Here is a 23,352-nt window from a genome sequence, read left to right on the forward strand (position 1 = left end):
GTGATACCACACACAAACACAATAAACAGGTTAAAAATACTGTCTTTGGAATACTGAGAGTAACTACACTAAAGCAGCCATGGTAAATGGAATAGTTTGGCCACTGCGTGCACCATTATATTGTTGCAGAATGATTACAATCAAGTGCCTTAAATTTGTAAATGATATACAGTTTCAGTATATTTGATATAGCCCGCATCATGGATGTTAATCTGAAAAAGGAAGACCACAGAAACAGTAGCACTGCTTTGATGCTAGGTACTAGCAGTTTGCAAAACTGAGAACAAAAGTGCCTACACATGGTGTGAGGGTGCTAGGAAAATGTGCATGGCTTTACACCATATTTAGTTAGTTAGTTAGTTTTTGTACATCTCAAAGTGAGCGTGGAAACGAGCATAAGCAACAATTTTGTGTGTATGCACCATTTATACATGAGGCCCCCTTGTGTTAACTAAATTATTTTTATTTCTTCTGTGGAGGATTTGGTTGCTCCCTACTTAGATCTCTAAGCCTATTAATGCTTGCTTTCTTTAGTTGTGGTATCTGTAATAAAAGTGCTCCTTCATATTCTGATTATGTTGTATTCCAGCTTTTGTTAAGTTAGGCATTTATATCTGACTCATCTTCTGCTTATAATTGCGTGGATTTTTTTTCTCACATAAGGCCTCTCTTTATCAATAAAATACCAAAGAGCTATATTCAATGAATGTCTATAAAGCATCTCTCTAACACCCATCATGAGAAATAAATTGATTGGTCCCTGAAAAAAACATATATATGCAAAACGTTTTTGTGTAGCTTATTCAGAAAGATCACTGCAGCATTCCCACCTAAAGCCACAATATAGATGATAGGGTGTTATTTTTTGCAATATGTATCTAAAATACTGTTTTTGTTTCTGTAATACTTGTACATACAACAAGAAACCAGGGGCACTAATTATAATTTGTGAATTACTGTATGAACATACAGGCATGTTATGCTGGTACCTAAAATTTACAGGAGGTTCACACAATAACATTTACATTTACATCATTTAGCAGACGCTCTTATCCAGAGCGACTTACAACAGTGTTTGTTAGTTTTTTCGCATACCCCTTGGGGTCAGAGCGCAGGGTCAGCCATTGTACAGCGCCCCTGGAGCAATTGCAGGTTAAGGGCCTTGCTCAAGGGCCCAGCAGAGTAGGATCTCTTTTTGGCAGTGACGGGGATTCGAACCGGCAACCTTCGGGATACCAGCACAGATCCTTAGCCTCAGAGCCACCACTCCGCCTATTACCTGTCAATAAGAAGATTAACTTAACATTGTTATACCTCAAATTTAATCCATCCATCCATCATCCAACCCGCTATATCCTAACACAGGGTCACAGGGATCTGCTGGAGCCAATCCCAGCCAACACAGGACACAAGGCAGGAACAAATCCCAGGCAGGGTGCCAGCCCACTGCAGGACACACACACACCCACACACCAAGCACACACTAGGGACAATTTAGGATCGCCAGTTCACCTAACCTGTATGTCTTTGGACTGTGGGAAGAAACCGGAGTACCCGGAGGAAACCCACGCAGACACAGGGAGAACATGCAAAGCAAACTCCAAGCAGGGAGGACCCGGGAAGCAAACCCAAGTCTCCTTACTGCGAGGCAGCAGCGCTACCACTGCGCCACAATCAAACTTAATTCATATAATAATTCACAATTCAATTCACAGAAGAAAAGTAAAATTTAACTATAGAAGCCAGAAAAAAAATCGGAATAACAGTAGTAGGAGCATAAAATTCTTTTGTACATCAGGACACTGCAATAATTCCCCTTTCTTCTTTGAAGAACTGCTGAAGCTTTGTCAGGTTGAATGGGGATTGTAAGTGAACAATCTTTTTTAAGTCCAGCCACAGATTTCCAATTGAATTGAGATCTGGATTCAGACTCAGACACTCCCAAGAATTTAATTGCCTTTGTTAAACCATGCCTATATAGCTTTGGCTTTGTGCTTGGAGTCATTGTCTTACTTGAAAACAAATCTTCCCACAAGTCGCAGGTTTCTTGAAGAATGCATCATGTTTTTCTCCTGGATTTCCATGTATTTTGCTACTTTCATGGCATAAGCTGAAAAGACAAGATATTATAATTATACAATTTCTAATTAGCTTTAAAACAACAGTTTTCTTTATGTCTTTGCAGTCCAGTATATTCAGTCATTCAGTGCCTCTTTGATCAATAATTCCTGTGTGCTGTTGTCATGGGAGTACATGCCAAGTAGTCTACATCTGGATTCATTTGTAGTTGAATGGAGAAATCAAGAGGAAGAGGAAGGCAGATTGAAGTGGATCAGAGTACCACCCCAGCAGCACCAAGTATACATATCAGGTAATGTCTAAATGTAGTTTTACTGCTATACCTTTTACATTTCCTATAAGTAAAGAAGGGCACCATTATAATTAAAAAATTTGCTTATTAGCACTGCTTTTATGTGCGCAAGAATGATTGTGAAACACTGTGCCTTCACAAAAAAATTAAGTGCAATTATTTTCATATAAACAAAAATATATTGTGTCTCATTGCAAATTGACATACAGTGGAACCTCGGTTCACGAACGTCTTGGTACACGTATAACTTGGTTTATGACCAAAAAGTTTGCCAAACTTTTGCCTCGGTTCATGACCACACACTCGGTATACGAACAAGCCAGGCTCGCTTTCGGTTTGTTCATGTTCAGTCTCTCCCTGTGCATTTCCTGTGCAGCGAGCAAGAGAGAGAGCGAGAGAGCGCGACACACACACACACACACACACACATACAGAGGCAGCGCTAGAGACAGAGGCACACACACAGGCAGCGTGAGACAGAGAGCCATGCACACACACAGGAGCACGCGCGAGAGAGGCGCGCGCACACACACAGGAGCGCTCTATAGAGACACACTGTGAGCTGCGAAGCGGATCGCACCCCCAGAGAATACAGACGCCCCTGGGAAAACCCCTAAGAAACATGGACAGACTACCTTCACATTCCTCCTTTCCCTTCTGGCCGGCTCTGTCGCGTAATATGCCTCTCGTGTGGTGCTCCGCCTTCTTAAAAAGCCTACACGGGCTTCTTTCAGTTTGTTAAATTGGTTGCTTGCTACTCCTTCTTTCTCTCTCAGACAATCTCTGCTCCTGGCGGAGCTGTCATCTCTGACTTGTCATGGAGCACGTTTAAACTGTTGAAAAGAGACAAATGTTTGTTTGCAGTGCTTTGAATAAAGTTCCTTTTTTTTCTACAACCTCCTGTGTCTCTGTGCAAATCTGTGACCCAAGCGTGACAACACACACAGGTGCTTCAGGCTCGCAAAAGAGAGACGCACGCACACACACACACAGGCGGGGGAGAGAGCGAGAGAGAGAGCAAGCGAGGGACGCATAAGGTAGAGAAGGCTTGTTTTTGTTTTCAGTTCTATTTACAGTGATCGGTTCGTAGCCTGCATTGTTACAATGTTACTTTTCTTGGTGGTTTATTAAATTACGGATTTTTCAAATGTTAATTTTTTCCCCTGTGCTTAAAACTCATTAAAAAAAGTGTTTTTAGCGAGCGGTTCCTAGCACTATAGCGCGAACTATTGCAGTGTTAGTTTTCTCTGTTGTTCAAGGTTTTCTCAGTGTTATTCAATGTTTTTACATTTAGTTTACCATTACGCTGTGCATTCTATGGTATAATTAACTATATTTGTGCTTAAAAACTAAAAAATATATATATTTACATACAGTTCGTACGGTCTGGAACGGATTAATTGTATTTACATACAATCCTATGGGAGAAATTGCTTCGGTTCACGACCAACTCGGTTTACGACCGAGTTTTGGAACGAATTATGGTCGTGAACCGAGGTTCCACTGTACTTAATATATTTATATAATATTCTGGACATTTGTGTTGTGGTTTAGAAATATATAAATTAAGTCTTGTCCTGTTTCTCATTTGTGCTTGCTAGAACAACTTTTTTTTTTTTTTTTGCTTTGCACCCTCCCCCACCATAATCTTATCGTCTATGGGGGAGGAGCAAAAGCTTTAGATTCGTCAAAAATTTCAATCTCTGGTTGTTAACGGATCTCAACATTTTAGGTTCCGCTTATACCAAAAACATAGATATCTCAATGATGGGTGTGTGGCTGTCTGTGTGTATGTTTCTGAGGTAAAATGGCTGGACAGAAAAATATCAAACTCGAAGCCTGTTACAAGATTATGATGTGCTGATTAGTTTTTGAGCCAAATCAAGACTAAAAGGCACTCTAGCGGAACCCTCAAATACCATAATTCTGCAATTAGTTTTGAATTTTTCTTGTCAATTGCTATTGTGATAACCTGTTTTATGTTCAAAAAGGTCAGCATCAGAGCGGTAAATAATTACTGAAATGTTATACAATAGTTCGGGTAATTTGGTTCCAAGGGTGCAAAGCCTATTGACGCTCATGTCTGAATTTTTAATAAAACTCACAGATAAGGAAAGTGGTGTACTGTTAAACCCATGGTTCATACGTGATCTTGACATTCATCCTCAGTTTTCCCCATTATACAACAGTGTAAGTTAAAAAGTCATACCTACTGTGAATATCACTTATTTGGGTGCTTTTACACTATGTTGATTTTAAATGTCTTTTTTTCAGTTCTGCTAAGTCAGAAAAATATTTTACACTATAGTCAGATTCACATTCATCCTAAGTATTAATTGCAATATTTTAGTCTTCTATGGAGCTGTAAAACATCACTCATCAGGTTAAAAAAAATTGACAAATAATCTGGGATTATCTGACCAAAATATTATTTTACTCTACTAGGATTTGATATGGGTCTAAATTTGGAAGACTAATAAATAGCATTGATGAATTTAAATTATACAAATAAGGGAGTGGGCCACGAAAGGGTAAGGAAGTTACAATGTGTCAGTATAATAGGGAGGGATATGTAACAGGGTGACACAGACAAATGTTTAATTCCATGCAAACACAAGGATATCAGATAGCTACTACTTGATACTTTGTGAAAGACAAAGGTCATACTGACCATCTGTGGCCAGTCAACAGTAGTGATAGCTTATAATAGGTGTGTTCAGAGCAAAATTAATTTGTTAATATCAAGGTAAGTCAAGAAGAATCTAACATGCAATGGGAGGGTCAAGAGTAATTTTTACTTGGTATCATTAGATTTTACAACATAATCTCTGGCCACTGTATAGTGCTACACAACCTTGACAAACATCCATCCATCCATCCATTATCCAACTCGCTATATCCTAAAACGGGGTCACGGGGGGCTGATGGAGCCAAATCCAGCCAGCACAGGTCGCAAGGCAGGAACAAATCCCAGGCAGGGTGCCAGCCCACCGCAGGACACACACACACAAACACACCAAGCACACACTAGGGCCAATTCAGAAATGCCAATCCACCCAACCTGCATGTCTTTGGACTGTGGGAGGAAACTGGAGCGCCTGGAGGAAACCCACACAGACACAGGGAGAACATGCAAACTCCACGCAGGGAGGACCCAGGAAGCGAACCTAACTGCGAGGCAGCAGCGCTACCACTGCGCCACCATGCCGCCCACCTTGACAAACAGTTAGGTTAAATTTTATAACCTAGACCATAATAAAATAAAATCAACATATATAGTTGTAAAATCAACATAGTATAGTTTATGTGTACATTTAGATATGTGCAGTGGCCATATTTCTTTTCTCAGATGGAATATGTTGCTGGAAGACAAAACTGAAAGGATTTCAATAAAGACACCTAAAATAATAAATGAAACAAAGATATATTATTGACTCTAAAGGAATATTTTATTGTGATGTAGATTAGTGAAAACAGAAAATTCAAGATATTATTTCTTTTCTAATTTTCATCAAATCAGTTTTGTAAACCTCTTGCAGAATGACTTTAAAAGGAACCAAAGGATGGATTTTACCTGAGAGAGTCTGAAATGGTTACTGTTAATGAGATCATCGATATCAGGTGCACCAGTCACAAAAAAGAAGAGTTACTTGCTAGAGACTGCATTGTCAATTAAGCACCCAGAAATTCACATTTTGTTTTTGCTCATCATTTTAAAAGAGTATTTACCTTTGGCAGTGGGCCACTGAATTAACTTAAAGGAAAAATATTTTAAAAAAGAAAATAAGAAAAAGAGAAAGTTTTTGTTTTTGGGTGGAGATTAATAACATTTGAGATTAACACAGCACAAACAATGTTAAAAGTGGCAACTCTTTAAATATCACTTTCATTCTTGCTAAACTCTGCAATTCATATGGGGGTATGTGCATTGGTGATTTGAATCACCAAAATATTCTGCTTTCAGTAATAAAATACAGTATATGTCAGTGCAACATAGATAACTTTCTTCTTCTGCTGCGCATGAATACACTGTGAATAATTTAAACATGAATTAGAAAAGTCATCTTCTAGGCAAAAAAAGTGAGCTTACCTACTTTCCCCTCCTGCCCTTTATATTTACTAAACTGACAGCTTTAGAGAATCTAGTAAAATTATTTAAGATTTCGTAATATTAATCATATTAGTCCAGAATTATTTGTGAATCAATAGAAAATATCCATTGTTTTGGGAGCAGTTCTTTGATAATTAATATTATGCCAAAAGCCTGCTCTTTCCAAATTCAGCTAAAGAAATGAACATTTAATTGGATTATACTTCATGAAGCTGCACAACCTGTCTGCAAACAAAGAATTTTAGGTCAGTATTATGCTTTCATGGTTTTAATGCTCATTATTTCTTTTATTCACTTGACACAATTATTTCTACATTTAAATGCAACATTACCTAAAATTAAAAATTTATAATTAGTGTATAAACAAAACAAAGTTTTTTAACCAAACGCACCCCAAAAGTTTAAAACAACCTGACAAAACATCCATTTTATTACACTAGTCTTGAATGTGTGCGGCACGGTGGGGCAGTGGTAGCGCTGCTGCCTTGCAGTAAGGAGACCTGCGTTCGCTTCCCAGGTCCTCCCTGTGTGGAGTTTGCATGTTCTCCCTGTGTCTGCATGGGTTTCCTCCGGGTGCTCCGGTTTCCTCCCACTGTCCAAAGACATGCAGGTTAGGTGCATTGGCGATCCTAAATTGTCCCTAGTGCATGCTTGGGGTGTGTGTGTGTGTGAGTGTGTGTGCCCTGCGGTGGGCTGGCACCCTGCCTGGGATTTGTTCCTGCCTTGCGACCTGTGCTGGCTGGATTTGGCTCCATCAGCCCCCCGTGACCCCGTTTTAGGATATAGCGGGTTGGATAATGGATGGATAGTCTTGAATGTTTGGATGGATTGGATATATATATAGATCCCCTATAGTATAAATGTAAAATACTTAACTAATACCCTTCTATTCATCCATTTTCCCATCTTTTTGCTCCATATCAAGGTTGTGAGGAGCTAGTACCTATCTTAGCAGCATTAGGTGTGCGGTGGGAACCACCCCTGAACAAGAATGCCAGTCCAATCCAGGATACACTTCACATCCACACATTCCGTCAAACCAGGCCAATCTAGAGTATCCCATGGATGTCATGTGTACTTTATAGTTAAAAATTCAACTCCTTCGGAACTGATGCCAAATAAATCTTCACTCTGGGCACTCTTCAAGTGTATATTTGTTGTAAAAATAAAAATTTAGGTTGCTGTTATCCTTTACTGTTTGCTAAGTTAAATATACTGTAGATGCACAGTAGTGAATCTGTATTTCTGGAAAGTTTTTCATTTAAATATCTTGTATTTCTTTGATTCCCAACTAACTGTGTGAAATGGGAGTAGGGTGTTTTTATCTTGCAGAAGTCCAATGTGCCATCTAGTGGATTTAATGTGAAATACATTTTTTAAATTCATTATCCCATGCCCATTTTTATTGTTGGCTGTTAGAAAATGTACCATGATAAAGATAAGAGTACATTTATTGCTCTCCAAGTTATTTTTTCTAATCCAAAGACAATATCTTTTTCTCATATGAAATTTGATTGCAGCATTTTTTTACATCAGGCCTATTTCCCATGCAAGTGTCATTTTGTTTTATCTTTAACTTCTTTCAGTATCTACTTTTGTTGAACTTTTAAATATACTGATTATTGTTTCATTGCCCACATGTGATGTGACTATTATATCTTCCACATCATTTTCTGGGATATGAATTTTTGAAGTTTAATCTTTTATTGTCTATTTCTTTTCATAAGTGATTCTATACTGTTGATGGACTGGGTTACTGGCAAAGGGCATCCTTGTCCCCTAATTCTCTATTTTTTCAACAATTAGCTATTTATTAACATTTTCCTCATTACACCTTGAAGTATTCACCTAACTTGTTCTTATGAGAATCCCATTGTCTAAAATACTTGCTTCAAAGTCCAAGTTTAGCATTGCTGGCGGCATTTTCATGACTTATTTTACTCTAATGAAGTATTTTGTTAATACTCGGGCATTCATTATTTTTCTCCATAGGCTTGAGGAGACCTGATTCAGTCAGGTTATATTCTTCTTCTTCTTTCGGCTGCTCCCGTTAGGGGTTGCCACAGCAGATTATCTTCTTCCATATCTTTCTGTCCTCTGCATCTTGCTCTGTTACGCACATCACCTGCATGTCCTCTCTCACCACATCCATAAACCTTCTCTTAGGCCTTCCTCTTTTCCTCTTCCCTGGCAGCTCTATCCTTAGCATCCTTCTCCCAATATACCCAGCATCTCTCCTCTGCACATGTCCAAACCAACGCAGAGGAGAGATGCTGGGTATATTGGGAGAAGGATGCTAAGGATAGAGACTTTGTCTCCCATCCATCCAACTTGAGCTGGCCCTCTAATGTACTCATTTCTAATCCTGTCTATCTTTGTCACACCCAGTGCAAATCTTAGCATCTTTAATTCTGCTACCTCCAGCTCTGTCACCTGCTTTCGGGTCAGTGCCACCGTCTCCAACCCATATAACATAGCTGGTCTCACTACCATCCTGTAGACCTTCCCTTTCACTCTTACTGATACCCGGCTGTCACAAATTACTCCTGACACTCTTCTCCACCCATTCCACCCTGCCTGCACTCTCTTTTTCACCTCTCTTCCACAATCCCAATTACTCTGTACTGTTGATCCCAAGTATTTAAACTCATCCACCTTCGCCAACTCTACTCCCTGCATCCTCACCATTCCACTGACCTCCCTCTCATTTACACACATGTATTCTGTCTTGTTCCTATTGACCTTCATTCCTCTCCTCTCTAGAGCATATCGCCACCTCTCTAGGGTCTCCTCAACCGTCTCCGTACTATCGCTACAGATCACAATGTCGTCAGCAAACATAGTCCACGGGGACTCCTGTCTAATCTCGTCTGTCAACCTGTCCATCACCATTGCAAATAAAAAAGGGCTCAGAGCCGATCCCTGATGTAATCCCACCTCCAACTTGAATGCATCTGTCACTCCTACCGCATACCTCACCACTGTCACACTTCCCTCGTACATATCCTGTACAATTCTTACATACTTCTCTGCCACTCCCGACTTCCTCATACAATACCACAGCTCCTCTCGAGGGACCCTGTCATATACTTTCTCCAGGTCCACAAAGACGTAATGCAACTCCTTCTGGCCTTCTCTAAACTTCTCTATCAACATCCTCAGAGCAAACATTGCATCTGTGGTGCTCTTTCTTGGCATGAAACCATACTGCTGCTCACTAATCATCACCTCACTTCTTAACCTAGCTTCCACTACTCTTTCCCATAACTTTATGCTGTGGCTCATCAATTTTATTCCCCTGTAGTTACTGCAGTCCTGCACATCCTCCTTATTCTTAAATATCGGCACCAGTACACTTCTCTCCACTCCTCAGGCATCCTCTCGCTTTCCAAGATTCCATTAAACAATCTGGTTAAAAACTCCACTGCCATCTCTCCTAAACACCTCCATGCTTCAATAGGTTTAACATCTGGACCAACCGCCTTTCCATTTTTCAACCTATTCATAGCTGTCCTTACTTCCTCCTTGCTAATCCATTGCACTTCCTGATTCACTATCTCCACATCATCCAACCTCTTCTCTCTCTTGTTCTCTTCATTCATCAGCCTTTCAAAGTACTATTTCCATCTGCTCAACACACTCTCTTTGCTTATGAGTACGTTTACATCTTTATCCTTTATCACCCTAACCTGCTGCACATCTTTCCCAGCTCGGTCACTCTAGCCAATCGGTACAGGTCCTTTTCTCCCTCCTTAGTGTCCAACCTCTCATACAACTCATCATAGGCCTTTTCTTTAGCCTTTGCCACCTCTCTCTTCACCTTGCACCTTATCTCCTTGTACTCTTGTCTACTTTCTGCATCTGTCTGAATATCCCACTTCTTCTTTGCCATCCTCTTCATCTGTATACTATCCTATATTTCCTCATTCCATCACCACGTTTCCTTTTCCTCCTTCCTCCTTCCAGATGTTACGCCAAGCACCCTTCTTGCTGTCACCCTTACTACATCTGGTACAATCTGGCGAAGGTTATAGAAAAATTTCTGCTGCTTTGAAGGTCCCAATGAGCACAGTGGCCTCCATCATCCATAAGTGGAAAAAGTTCGAAACCACCAGGACTCTTCTTAAAGCTGGCCGGCTATCTAAACTGAGCGATCGGGGGAGAAGGGCCTTAGTCAGGGAGGTGACCAAGAACCCAATGGTCACTCTGTCATAGCTCCAGAGGTCCTCTGTGGAGAGAGGAGAACCTTCCAGAAGGACAACCATCTCTGCAGCAATCCACCAATCAGGCCTGTATGGTAGAGTGACCAGACGGAAGCCACTCCATAGTAAAAGGCACATGGCAGCCCCCCTGGAGTTTGCCAAAAGGCACCTGAAGGACTCTCAGACCATGAGAAAGAAAATTCTCTGGTCTGATGTGACAAAGATTGAACTCTTTGGTGTGAATGCCAGGCGTCACATTTGGAGGAAACCAGGCACTGCTCATCACCAGGCCAATACCATCCCTACAGTGAAGCATGGTGGTGGCAGCATCATGTTGTGGGGATGTTTTTCAGAGGCAGGGACTGGGAGACTAGTCCGGATAAAGGGAAAGATGACTGCAGCAATGTACAGAGACATCCTGGATGAAAACCTGCTCCAGAGCGCTCTTGACCTCAGACTGGGGCGACGGTTCATCTTTCAGCAGGACAACGACACTAAGCACACAGCCAAGATATCAAAGGAGTGGCTTCAGGACAACTCTGTGAATGTCCTTGAGTGGCCCAGCCAGAGCCAAGACTTGAACCCGATTGAACATCTCTGGAGAGATCTTAAAATGGCTGTGCACCGACACTTCCCATCCAACTTGATGGAGCTTGAGAGGTGCTGCAAAGAGGAATTGGCAAAACTGGCCAAGGATAGGTGTGCCAAGCTTGTGGCATCATATTCAAAAAGACTTAAGGCTGTAATTGCTGCCAAAGGTGCATCAACAAAGTATTGAGCAAAGGCTGTGAATACTTATGTACATGTGATTTCACAGTGTTTTTATTTTTAATAAATTTGCAAAAACCTCAAGTAAACTTTTTTCACGTTGTCATTATGGGGTGTTGTGTGTAGAATTCTGAGGAAAAAAATGAATTTAATCCATTTTTGAATAAGGCTGTAACATAACAAAATGTGGAAAAAGTGATGCGCTGTGAATACTTTCCAGATGCACTGTATATCAACCTTCCTTCTCTCCATCATATCTGCTAACTCTGTCCCCTTATCAGTCATACTTCCAACATTCCTACCCTCAGTTTCACTCTCTTTACTTTCCTCCTCTCCTCCTGCCTCCGGACATATCTCCCCCCTCTTCTTCTTCTCCTTCTTCTTCTTCAGCCAATAGTAGCCCAATTTCCGCCAGCACCCTGTTGGATAACAGTTCTCGTGGCGGTCGTTGTTAACCCGGGGCTGTGGTATAGTGGGTCCACAGCTCTCAGCAAAGGCCAGTTTTAAATAAATAATCACCGCGCTCACAGCTTAGCAAGGGGGTGTGGTGGTTTTGGCTGCAGCAGTTCTCAGGGCAATTTGCGATGTGGGCGTTTCTCACCTAAGTGCACAGGTGAGAGACTGCCTGCATCCGTGATTGTTCCTGGAGCTGCTAATTTGCCGCAGCTGCTATGCCCTCTCGATATATAGAAGCGCGAGTCAGCTAGAGGGAGAAATGAATGGAAAGAGAAAGAGACGGAGGTTGCTGGAAGGAAGTGAAGAGAAAGCCGGTGTGAGAGAGAGAGAGAGATCGAGTGCAGTTGGACTGTGGGCCCTAGCGAGGTGTTTATCTAACACCTAGGGCAGTTGATTGTAGTCGCTCTCGCTGAGCATTTTGAGAGGAGTGGGAGTGACTAGCGAGGGATGTGACTCGCCGTGGAATGCAGTGGGAGTCAGGAGACTTGGGCAGATAATCTCCAGTGTGGGAGTCCTGGCCGTTGGAGAGAAGCTAAGTCTCGGGTCTGGGTTCAGTGCACGACTGAAGCCAGGGATCGGGAGGCCTCCAGACCTGTGCGAATGAGTGAAAGAAGGTCAGCTGCAGGTAGAGGGGCTCCCCCTGCTGCAAAGCCTGAATTGAGAGAAGCAGGGGAGTCACTAGTAAGAGGAACACACCGGGCTTTGTGTTTAGAAGAGATTGCTTCCAACGTTTTAACCTCATCGTCTTTTAAAGGATTGTTTTTGTTCTATTTATTGATTTTTAAACCTCCACGTTTGTTTAATGGATTATTTATTTAATGACTCTTTTTGGGAAGCACTACACTTATTTATTTGTGGACACTTTGTTTTTGTTTTGTTGGATTTTAAATAAAAGCACTTTTGCACTCTTGTACAATGTGCCATGTTGTTGCCTCACTATCTGGCTCATTGGTAACGTTACAGACGGTGACGGGTTCATGGGCTCCCGAACAGCAGATGGAGCATGGAGTCGAACCCGCATCGTCACAGGGGCTTGACTGATCCAGTATGGAAATTTGTATTGTTGTCCGCATATTGATTTGGCAAAATTTTACACCGGATGCCCTTCCTGACATAACCCTCCCCATTTATCCGGGCTTAGGACCGGCACGAAGAAACACACTGGTTTGTGCATTCCCTGTGGCTGGGTTATTCAGTCAGGTTATATTAAACTTCCTAAATTCAACTTACAATGATTCCACTCCTTGTGTAGTAATCCTGACAAACCAGATTACTGTGTCTCTAATGTATGATATCTTTGGTACTTTTTTTTGAGGATTCCTATTGTTACCCCTTTTCTCTATGTCTTTGTTGACTCACACACTACACTTACTATCTATCTACTTCTCTGTAAACCTATAACAAATGTTTTTTTTCTTTTGTTTCCAGAACATAAAATAATATTCTTCTAGGAGGTCAACTACCCCTGGAAATGTATTTTTCAGAGCATTTATTAAGTCCTCCTCTGTTTCTTCTAATCATTCTCATTATTGTACTTTTTCATTTTGTACAGAACTGGTTAAAAACAGCATGTCTTTCTTTCTTTCATCATTTTCTTTATTTTTCTTTAAAAGTTATTTTTGAGCCTTTTATAGTTCTGTTTTTTTTAGTTTCAGAAAGAAAAATAAAATAGTATTTTTGTCCTTCTACAACTCTTAAACCATACTTTCAAAATTAGTTTTCTTCCTTAATTTTATATGTTTATTACACAAATATGCACTCCTTTATTGACATTTTTATTGTGTAGGTCATAGAGCTATTCCAGCTTTACCTTTGTATAATTTACATACATTTCCTTGTGTTGTTTCTTCTCTGTTTTCCCAAAATATAAATAATAAAACTTCCTGCAATAAGTTCTCGGTTGTTTGAATAAAATCAGTATGACTTGGTTTTTTTTTTCTTCCTTTGGACTGAATGTTGCATTGCCGTTTTGCTGGTTCATTGCTTTGCACCCAAAACTGCCATTATACCTGCACATCTTTGGAATAGGGGAGAAACCCAGAGTATGAGATCCATTTTTTAACTTAGAGAGGTGCATTTTAGACAAAAGTCATAAATCATAAGAATATGAAATTACCTCTTCATGTAGTTGAACCAGAAACATTGACATCTTCAAAAAATAATTAAATTATCAATTGACAAGTTTTGAGTTTTTGATTGAATTGCATTCTTATTTTGATCTTATGGTCTAAGAAAAATTCACACAAACATGATGAGAACATGCTAAGGTAAGCCAGACAGCAGCAAGTCAGGTTTCAAATCCTGGCTCCTGAAGCCGTTAAACAGTTGCTGAAACCACTGTTCCCACTCTCAAAACCACTGTTCTACCTGTCAGTCTTTTCCTGAATTGTCATGATTTTTATGTTTAGTTTATTTCTGAGATTGTCTTTTTCACTTGGTGTTTCTGTTTTCCTCGTGTTGTACTTTGCATACAAGTGTATAGTTCTTTTTTCTCTTTTGTTTACTCTAGGTTTGTACTTACTCTTCTATTAGCTTCCTTTGCTCCCATGAGTATCTGACATAAGCATTTGTCTCTTCGTTGTGTGTTTACTACATTTTTCAATTGCATCTTTATGATTTTCAATAGGAATTTCTGCAAAATTTAAAGCATGCCTATGAACTCCGCACGGTATATAAATTTACTTATATTTACATCCATCCATTTTCCAACCCGCTGAATCCGAACACAGGGTCACGGGGGTCCGCTGGAGCCAATCCCAGCCAACACAGGGCACAAGGCAGGGAACCAATCCTGGGCAGGGTGCCAACCCACCACAGGACACACACAAACACACCCACACACCAAGCACACACTAGGGCCAATTTAGAATCACCAATCCACCTAACCTGCATGTCTTTGGACTGTGGGAGGAAACCGGAGCACCCGGAGGAAACCCACGCAGACACGGGGAGAACATGCAAACTCCACGCAGGGTGGACCCGGGAAGCGAACCCGGGTCTCCTAACTGCGAGGCAGCAGCGCTACCACTGCGCCACCGTGCCGCCATACTTATATTTACATACTTTGCTAAAAGCAATAATTACGGCTTTTTTCATTTCGGGGCTACTATCAAAAGAAATAGGTGGTAACATATCTATCTCAGACATTTTCTGACATATGATGGTTAAAATAAGTTTGCAACCTAAGGGTTGAGCCAGTGGAGGATTTCCAGTTAGGCACAGCAGGCATGTGCCTTGGGAGATCACACTAAGGAGAGACAACAAATTTATGAGAAGAAGGTGAAACAAGGGCCTTTTTCTGTCCATGTTTATATGGTCAGTTTGACATAGCAAATATTCCCATCAGCAGTTACATTTGAAAGTTATACTCTTTGTGATCAGGTGTGCATGTTTAAGGTTCTTAGTTTCAGTTTTGCCTTTTCTTTCTTTTTAATTGTTTCAATATGTTACATCTTTGTACCAGTAGACTACTTCTAAATACAACTTCAGACATTCAGAAGGACAAAGATAAAGTGTTTAATTTGGAAACCAAGCCCAGCTAGGAGACTTTAGTCTTACAGTATATACCTTTCAATCCATTTACTTTTTCCTTGCTTATTTGCTTTTTGACTTCACACAAAATGTAATTTGTCATTTCTTCCATATTTTTCATGTGGATCTGTTTCAGTTCTCCTCTCTTTCTTCTTTCACTCTGGTGTGTAGCTAAAAGCAGATGCTACATGCCCAAGAAATTAATTAGAGTGGTGTGGCTGACAATCTGTACTTCTCTTCACTAGAAAGCATGAAGTGTACCCTAGTCTCAGTTATCTTATCTTTTGAGAAGTAGGCAGAATCTTTCTTGATTTATTTTTAAAACAATGGCCATGAAGGAAAGGCAAGATTTTTTTCATTCCTTTGTATTTTGTAATTGGACAATGAGACAGGACAGAAGATAGTATTGTACTTTGAACTAGTGGAAAATAGGACGGTGTACTTTATGCGCATAATAGCACTCCCTGGGTTTTTTAAAACCTGAAACCTCTAAAAAAAGGTATGCAAAAAGCATACAGGATATAATCCATTTCATATATGATGCATTTTTTCGTGCTTTCTCTCATGATGAATTGTTAAGGCTTTTTGTACACCTTATTTTTTATTATTTATTTCCTTTCTTATTGAAATTTGCTGATTAGCAGACAGTACACTCAGTCCATTACTTTGACAGTTTAAGTCCTTGACTCATCGATGGGCCAATTGAATTCACTGGCTCATACATACTGCATCCGAGTTTATTGTCGTGAGCAAGCAGCCAGTCATAAATATCCTGAATTACTCAAACCGCGTTTTGTCTGGCATTCTGGACAATCACCTTGCTCTGACTTGGCATCATCTTTGTTGTGGCTTTCAGAATTTTCTGCATCCATACCTTGATAAATGAAGAGAAAGTGTAATAAGTCATATCTGACCCTCAACAGCTCCTGCCACAGTCTTACCATTTCACACTACTGCAACTAAAGTAAGCCGTCTTTCTTATGACTGTAAGCTACTTAATACAGTTTAGGGTTGCCTGGGATACAGAACTTGGTACCAGGCAGGAACCAGCCCTCAAAAAGGCACCTTGGTAAAATAAAAATATTAGTTTCAATTTGAAATTAATGTAGAGCTTGCAATATGAAATATATGAATGTTATATATCACTAGAATTTTGAGAATCATTAACTGTGCAGACAGAATCATCTTCATAAATTGTCAATGGCTGTTTTTGACAACAACTGAAAAATCGTGAAAGAAACAGGAACATAAAATAGTGCCTTAATGCTGTCCCCAACAAGATGATAAAAAAATAACATCAATAAATATTCCAAACTCAAAAATAGTGTATACAAAAAATCCTTCGGTAAAATAGCCACAAATGTCAACAGTTTTTGAGTGCAATATTACATTTTTCTCATAAAGAATTCAATGACAAGCTGTGTGCTAAGAAAGAGAGACCTGGCCTTCATGCTGTTAGTGCACCTCATTCCTTGAGAAGAATTTTCAGTAATGCTTGGAGAATTATTGCTATTATATATTTTTATTGTGTTTTTCAATCATGTGCAATGTAAAATATTACCTTTAATTGAGTGTATTAGTTTTTATAAAACAAATTTTTACATTTTTAGTATGCATGAATTTGTCATGTCTTAAATTGCATGCATTACAGTGAAATTTGCATGCTATGTTCTAGTGTTCGTTTCTTTGGCTATAGAAAGACTTCATGCTCCCTCTACTGGTTATTTATTAGAAACTGCAGTCTTATATTTAAAGTATAAATTCAGTGTGTATTTTTCAAGTCCAAGTTATTTGGTGACCATAATAGTATACATTAATTTGCCACATGAAGATCTATCCATCCATCCATTATCCAACCCGCTATATCCTAACTACAGGTTCACGGGGGTCTGCTGGAGCCAATCCCAGCCAACACAGGGTGCAAGGCAGGAAACAAACCACGAGCAGGGCGCCAGTCCACCACAGGGCGCACACACACACATACACATATACACACCAAGCACACACTAGGGACAATGTAGGATCGCCAATGCACCTAACCTGCATGTCTTTGGACTGTGGGAGGAAACCGGAGCACCCGGAGGAAACCCACGCAGACACGGGGAGAACATGCAAACCACATGAAGATGCGTTCTTTTATACATTTTAAAAAATACCTAACCTGTATTTGTAGTTTTAAATAGGTTTCAAGTGGCACAAATCTAAAAGTGAAAGACATTTTCAAGCCAAAAGTGTTATCGGCTATTGATTCATATTTTGACATTGTACACAGTTGACAGTTTATCCATTTCATTTTAGGAAGGGTAAAAAAAGAAAAACATTTTTGTGAGATTCAGCTGTTTTAAAAGACACCAGCTGTGTGCTTCATTTTATTGCTCAGCTCCCTCCACAGCAACCTTTCATCTTCAGAGGTGTTATTAACATTTTTGAAGGTTGATGCTTAGATATGAATTGCTGTAACAATACTCACTGAAAAAAGTCACCCATACAATCTAAGACAGTCTTTGACTACATGTGATAAACAATAATTCAAAGCTGATTTAAAAGTACTGCAAAACACAACTTGGAGCTGCCTTATCATAGCATGGGCTTGAGTAAGTGTCTACCTAGAGGAAACCATGCAACTTTTAATTACTGAAAATCAATGTCCTCAATTGTTTTGCTGTTATCATATCCTCAGAAAGAGCAACTCTGTAAAATTCAATTAATGGTTTGTGGCATTTCAGAATGTTTGATTGTGGTTTTGCTCATTCGCATACATCTGTCTTTTCATTTCCCAGTATTTTTTATTGTGCATATAACATGTCACACAAAGTCCTTATTACTAAGTGTTGATTGACACTGTGATCATCATGCAGATGACTTTAACTATTACAAAAATGTAAAGATTGGATTAAAAAATGAAATGTGATATAATCAGTTTAGATGTGTTGTATAAAGTACAGATGAACTGTTACAGTATGTGCACACTACACCATGTTGTATGGGTGTGTGTGTGTGCGCCCTGCCCGGGATGCTGCCCTGTGTTGGCTGGGATTGGCTCCAGCAGACCCCCCGTGACCCTGTCGTTAGGATATATCGGGTTGGAGGATGGATGCATGATTAAGGGTGAGACAACATGATGGCTCAGTGTTTAGTGCTGCTTCCTCACAGCTCCATAGCACTAAACTGGCCCTGTATGGATGTTTGTAAGTAGGGCCAGCAATGGATTGGTATCTGTCCAGGGTTAGTTCCTGCCATGTGCCCAGTGCTGCTGAGGTGGGCTTTGGCCCCCGGTGACCCTGAATTTCAATAAGAGACATTAAAATGTTAAATTATGCTCTTACTAGGGGGCTTCGCTCGCCAACCCCTGCCAGCGCTATGCGCCATTGTGAAAAGGGGGACTGAATGCACCCCAAGGAGATGCGGTCGCTCCTCCGAAACCCCTCTTAAACGGTGATACAATAGTAAACAAATAGTTTTTCTTTCACCTCCACTTTGCTTGATCAGCTGCTGGCTTGCTGCTGCTGCAGTGCCGTGTAATCTGCATCTCGTGTGGCGCTTCGAATGTTTAAAAGCCTGTACAGCAGCTGTCCTTTTGTCTCACTGCCTTGTCTCTCTTCTCCCCCAGACATCCTCAAACACTATTCGATCTCTTTTCGATGTTCCGTTATTTCACCGACTAATATTTTCCATTTGTTTGCGCTAATGCGATCTTTACTGTCATTTTTTTGGGACTTTAGAATTTTCCTACTTCCATTATCTCTAACCTGCTCTGCATGTGTATCACGCCAACATTTTTTGATTTCTTTATGACATTCTATTTTGTCTTTTTCCGGCTCCGGACGTGGTCAGATCTCTTGGCACAAAGTCTAGTCTCACTTAAAAGCTGAGACCACAGGAAGTGTGTCTGCCAAAAGCATTCCAACAACTGAGAGGTTAGATGACCGTGGTCTTGTTTGAAAATGGTTGTTAGTAGGGCGTGACTTACAAAAGTCACCGTCTCACGGGACTTGTTTCCAAAGGTTGTATTTTTTATAATAGAGAGATATATGGGTAACAAAGTAGATTCTTTTCTATCGAACTAGTTGATTGTCAATCTTTATATGCTAACTTTTTCTTTGAAATGGAACCTTTCATGGTAGCCACTATAAAGTTAAAAAGAAATCAGTTACATTAATCCATTTTGTCGTTCTTCTGTTAATTTTCTAATTCAGTTTTTGCATTACAGGGTCATGGGCAAAGGAACAGAGCCTATCTTAGTGGCATTGGGAACAAAACAGTAACCAATCCTTGATGGGATGCCAGTGCATTGTAGGTCCAACTCAAGTACACACCTACATTCACCCATTCTAGGTCAGTTTGATATCTACACATATTTGCTATTTGGAAGTAAGTCAGATAACCTACACAACATTGTAGCCCCCATTCTGTTTTTAAGTTTACTACATACTCATAGTCTGTCATGAAGGACAATTAAAAGAGAGCAGTACATGTCTTACTTGAAATTGTACAGAATGATGATCCTTCTCCTGTATATTATTTACATTTGTTCAGAGGGTGATAATGTTTAATTAGTTTAGCTTTGCCTGAATTAGGCACGTTATTATACCACAAATTAATTTGTTTTGATCCACTTTTACAGATTCTTTGTTTGTTTTGAGAGAGTGCAAGTTTACAGTGTACCCCATATTCAGAAATGGTGAAGGCCAGTCAGTGACGACCTTTGTTAATTATAAAGGTAACATTTTTTTTAAAGTGTGTGGTGTGTTGTTATGACAGTCTTCTTTTTTTGATAATTAATTTCTTTTTTTAGATACCAGGTGGAAGATAAAGGGTGAAAGAGCAGCCTATATACTTCTGTTTATAGTTGCCTTTTTGTCCATTTTGCTCTTTGCAACACTGGCAATTTCCCAGCACCAGTATGTATCTTGACTTTTCATGTATTTTACTACAGTTAATCAATTTATTTATGCATTCTTGGACAATGTTTGAAATTTAATTTAATATAATATGTGAAAAACTATTTGCAGCCCCTAGTGTAACACAAACTATTCTAGGGCATAGGTGTCATTCAGTCTGTGTCAACTACACACTTTCAGCACAGTAGACCACCTGCACAAGGCTGTAAAAAAGCAGAAGCAAAATCAATAATACCAAACTGAACAGACTTTTTATATTGATCTGCTTATATATTTTTTTTTTATTTTATTTTATTTATTTTTTTTTGCAGAATGAAAAAGCTTGTTTGGAAGGATGTACCTAACCCAAACAATTGCTCGTGGGCTCAAGGAATTGATTTCAGAACAGTAGGTATACAAAATGGCAACATGCTTGTAATGCAATGCATGCAATAACATGAGAGAAAAAAAGAGAGTGTAACAAGTAGCCGGTTTCCTTTTACAACCCAAGGTTTGACTTATATTTAGAAGTTGAGAGAAGGTGTTAAAAGGTATTAATAATATAATGACACCTTCAAGAAAGGGCCATGACATGTGAAGGTGCAGAGGTAATCATTTATATTAATAAAGCACTGCAGTTTCCTGTGTTCAAGAGGAACAGTATAGAAGAAGTGAAATACAATTATGAGTACATTTTTGTTATTTTTTGCAATGAAAGTTACTTGGGAGTCATTGGCACATCATGTGTTTCCACAGAAACTGAAAAGAAGACACATTAAGAAAGTGTAATAATGCATTGTTAGTTTAGTTGTAAACATTCTCCTATAATAATCTAGAGAAACGCCTCATTGTTTTACTTAGACTATATTAGGGATCGTTTGGGTAGGAGCTGCTAGAGTCAGTGTAGTGTCAAGAGGGTGAGATTAACTTTTTCAGGCTTAGCATATGAAGAAAAATAAGTAGAAGTATTTAAACTTATCAAGAGAATTAAGTCAATTCCTGTTATTACTTTAGAATAAGAAATGAAAAAAACAACAGTAGAGCATGTACTGTAAATCATTTATTTAAGGGCACATTTTACATGATATTTATATTAGAAAGCTTCTTTTCTGCTAAAGAAATCACTTTTAAACTGCTGCCCTGGGAATGTAGTTATAGCCACCTTTGCAAAGATGGGGTCCATAAACTTTTAATTGTATTACCTAAGAATTTTTTACTATACCATACAGGTTGTGGTTAAGGGAGCCAGAATCTATTCTGGCAGTTCTGGGCGTAAGACAGCAAACAACACTGGATAGAGTGCCAGTCCATTTTTGACATGGACAATTAGGAACAGGATTTGATGCGGATCCATGAAGCAGCAATGCTAAGCATTGTACCACCATATTACCCCTAAACAGTTCTTGTTCAACTGAATTTTTGATTGTTGGCTCTCCTTAGAAAAGTTCCAATCAAAGTATCAAAGGAGAGTCTCTCAAAAGCCAAAATAAAGCCATGATTACAAATGTTTTTTTTAGGGTTTATTTTAAACAACAACATTTATTTCTATATCACATTTTCATACAAAGGATGTAGCTTGACAACATGTCAAGGAAGTAGTTACAGTAAAAGAAAAACAAATAAAATTTAGATAAGAGTAATAATTAATAAATTGTATACAAAAAGATAAACAATGTACACTTACATAAGAAAAATATATAATTAAGAGACATAAAGTCCTTAAAATATAAAAATTGTTTTGTTTTTTTTAAGTTTCTGAATGACAGTTTGATCAATCAATCACATGCACTCCTTCACAATTACTTTTCATCCCTTATTCATACATTCATCCAGACAACATTTTACTGCTTCCTATACTGTTTCCCCTTTTATTGACTTGGCACATAAATAGTAAATGCCAACTGAAACCTGGATTACGCTTTCTGATTTATCTATATCATCAATACTTAGAACACTATGTGGATAGTAAACAGTTTCCTCATATTTAACTGTTATTTTACAACAAGGATCAAATTATTAATTGTGTCAGGTATCATTTCAGGCTTCATCAATGTTTTTGAATTGAAGCCACATAAGTAGAACCATAGAATTCTTTTTTATATAATAATGATTAGTCTATTCCTCAGTTACCCAAGGGAAAACATTTCAATACAAAGCATAGCCTATAGCCTTTGCCTGTACAGGTACAAATGGTGGAAATGCGTTCAATGGTATGTATTTGCATACCGGACAAACATAAAAACACACATTTAGCATTATTTATTAGATTATTTTATTCTGTTTTGTAAAACAAGTGTTAATCAGTTGCCTTGATTTTGTGCTAATGGCTGAAGAAAGTAAGAACACGTATTGTAGGAAAGTTAGCAAAAATATTAACTGAAACTAATAATTAATTGAATAGGGTAATTAAATGAAGCTGCAATAAGGAATGTATGCACTCCAGTTGTAAGAAGATATGTTTCTGCTGGAAAGTTCTTACTTTGGCTTATCTACTGTACACGTAGACCTTTTTTCCCAGGACTTTCATAAATCATGCAGATGCAATATGAAAAACCTGAGACAAGTGGCGACTTCTTTATTCATGACAGTGTATTCTGTTTAGGACATAGGTGATGTTCCTGAGTTCTGGTTGTTTTCATGGAAGCAAAGTACTACGTCTTGCTCTTTGAAGAGATTTTGATCTTTGTTCTGTAACTACCGTATGAGTAGAGGTTTAGAACAATAAATTTTCCTGACTAATACAAATTACAGTAGCACCATTTTTATTCAGATTTTTCAGAAGTGACCTTTAATGAAACTGTGGTGTCTCTAGAACTTGTGTGCTGACAAATTCTCCCAAATAGTAAGGGCCAAAGATAGTTGAATTATGCCAGGAAAAGCATACTCTTCCTTCCTTGCTGTTTAAAAGATTTGCTTTGTTGGCTGGATCTCCTCACTTTCCTTTGGGTGGGGGTTGAATTTGGTTTTGCTAAGTTTAATTTGATTATTGGGATTGTTATTTGCTTTTAAATAAAATTAATAAAAATAAAAAAT

At 39.0% G+C, this 23,352-nt stretch overlaps 1 protein-coding gene across 4 annotated transcripts in view; it reads left to right on the forward strand.

Moving 5' to 3' along the window:
• Positions 1-23,352, forward strand: part of lepr (leptin receptor) — a 188,550-nt gene that overhangs the window by 139,892 nt on the left and 25,306 nt on the right. For all 4 annotated transcript variants that reach the window (XR_007936050.1, XR_007936049.1, XR_007936051.1 and 1 more), the window contains exons 16-19: positions 2,186-2,371; positions 20,064-20,159; positions 20,235-20,340; positions 20,652-20,727. Coding sequence is in view for 1 of the 4 variants with exons in the window: in XM_028810964.2 (XP_028666797.1) it covers positions 2,186-2,371; positions 20,064-20,159; positions 20,235-20,340; positions 20,652-20,727 (464 nt within the window). In the remaining 3 variants the exon portion in view is untranslated. The remainder of the gene's footprint in view (positions 1-2,185; positions 2,372-20,063; positions 20,160-20,234; positions 20,341-20,651; positions 20,728-23,352) is intronic.

Source organism: Erpetoichthys calabaricus, chromosome 10, assembly GCF_900747795.2.
Source record: "Erpetoichthys calabaricus chromosome 10, fErpCal1.3, whole genome shotgun sequence".
Lineage (NCBI taxonomy): Eukaryota > Metazoa > Chordata > Cladistia > Polypteriformes > Polypteridae > Erpetoichthys > Erpetoichthys calabaricus.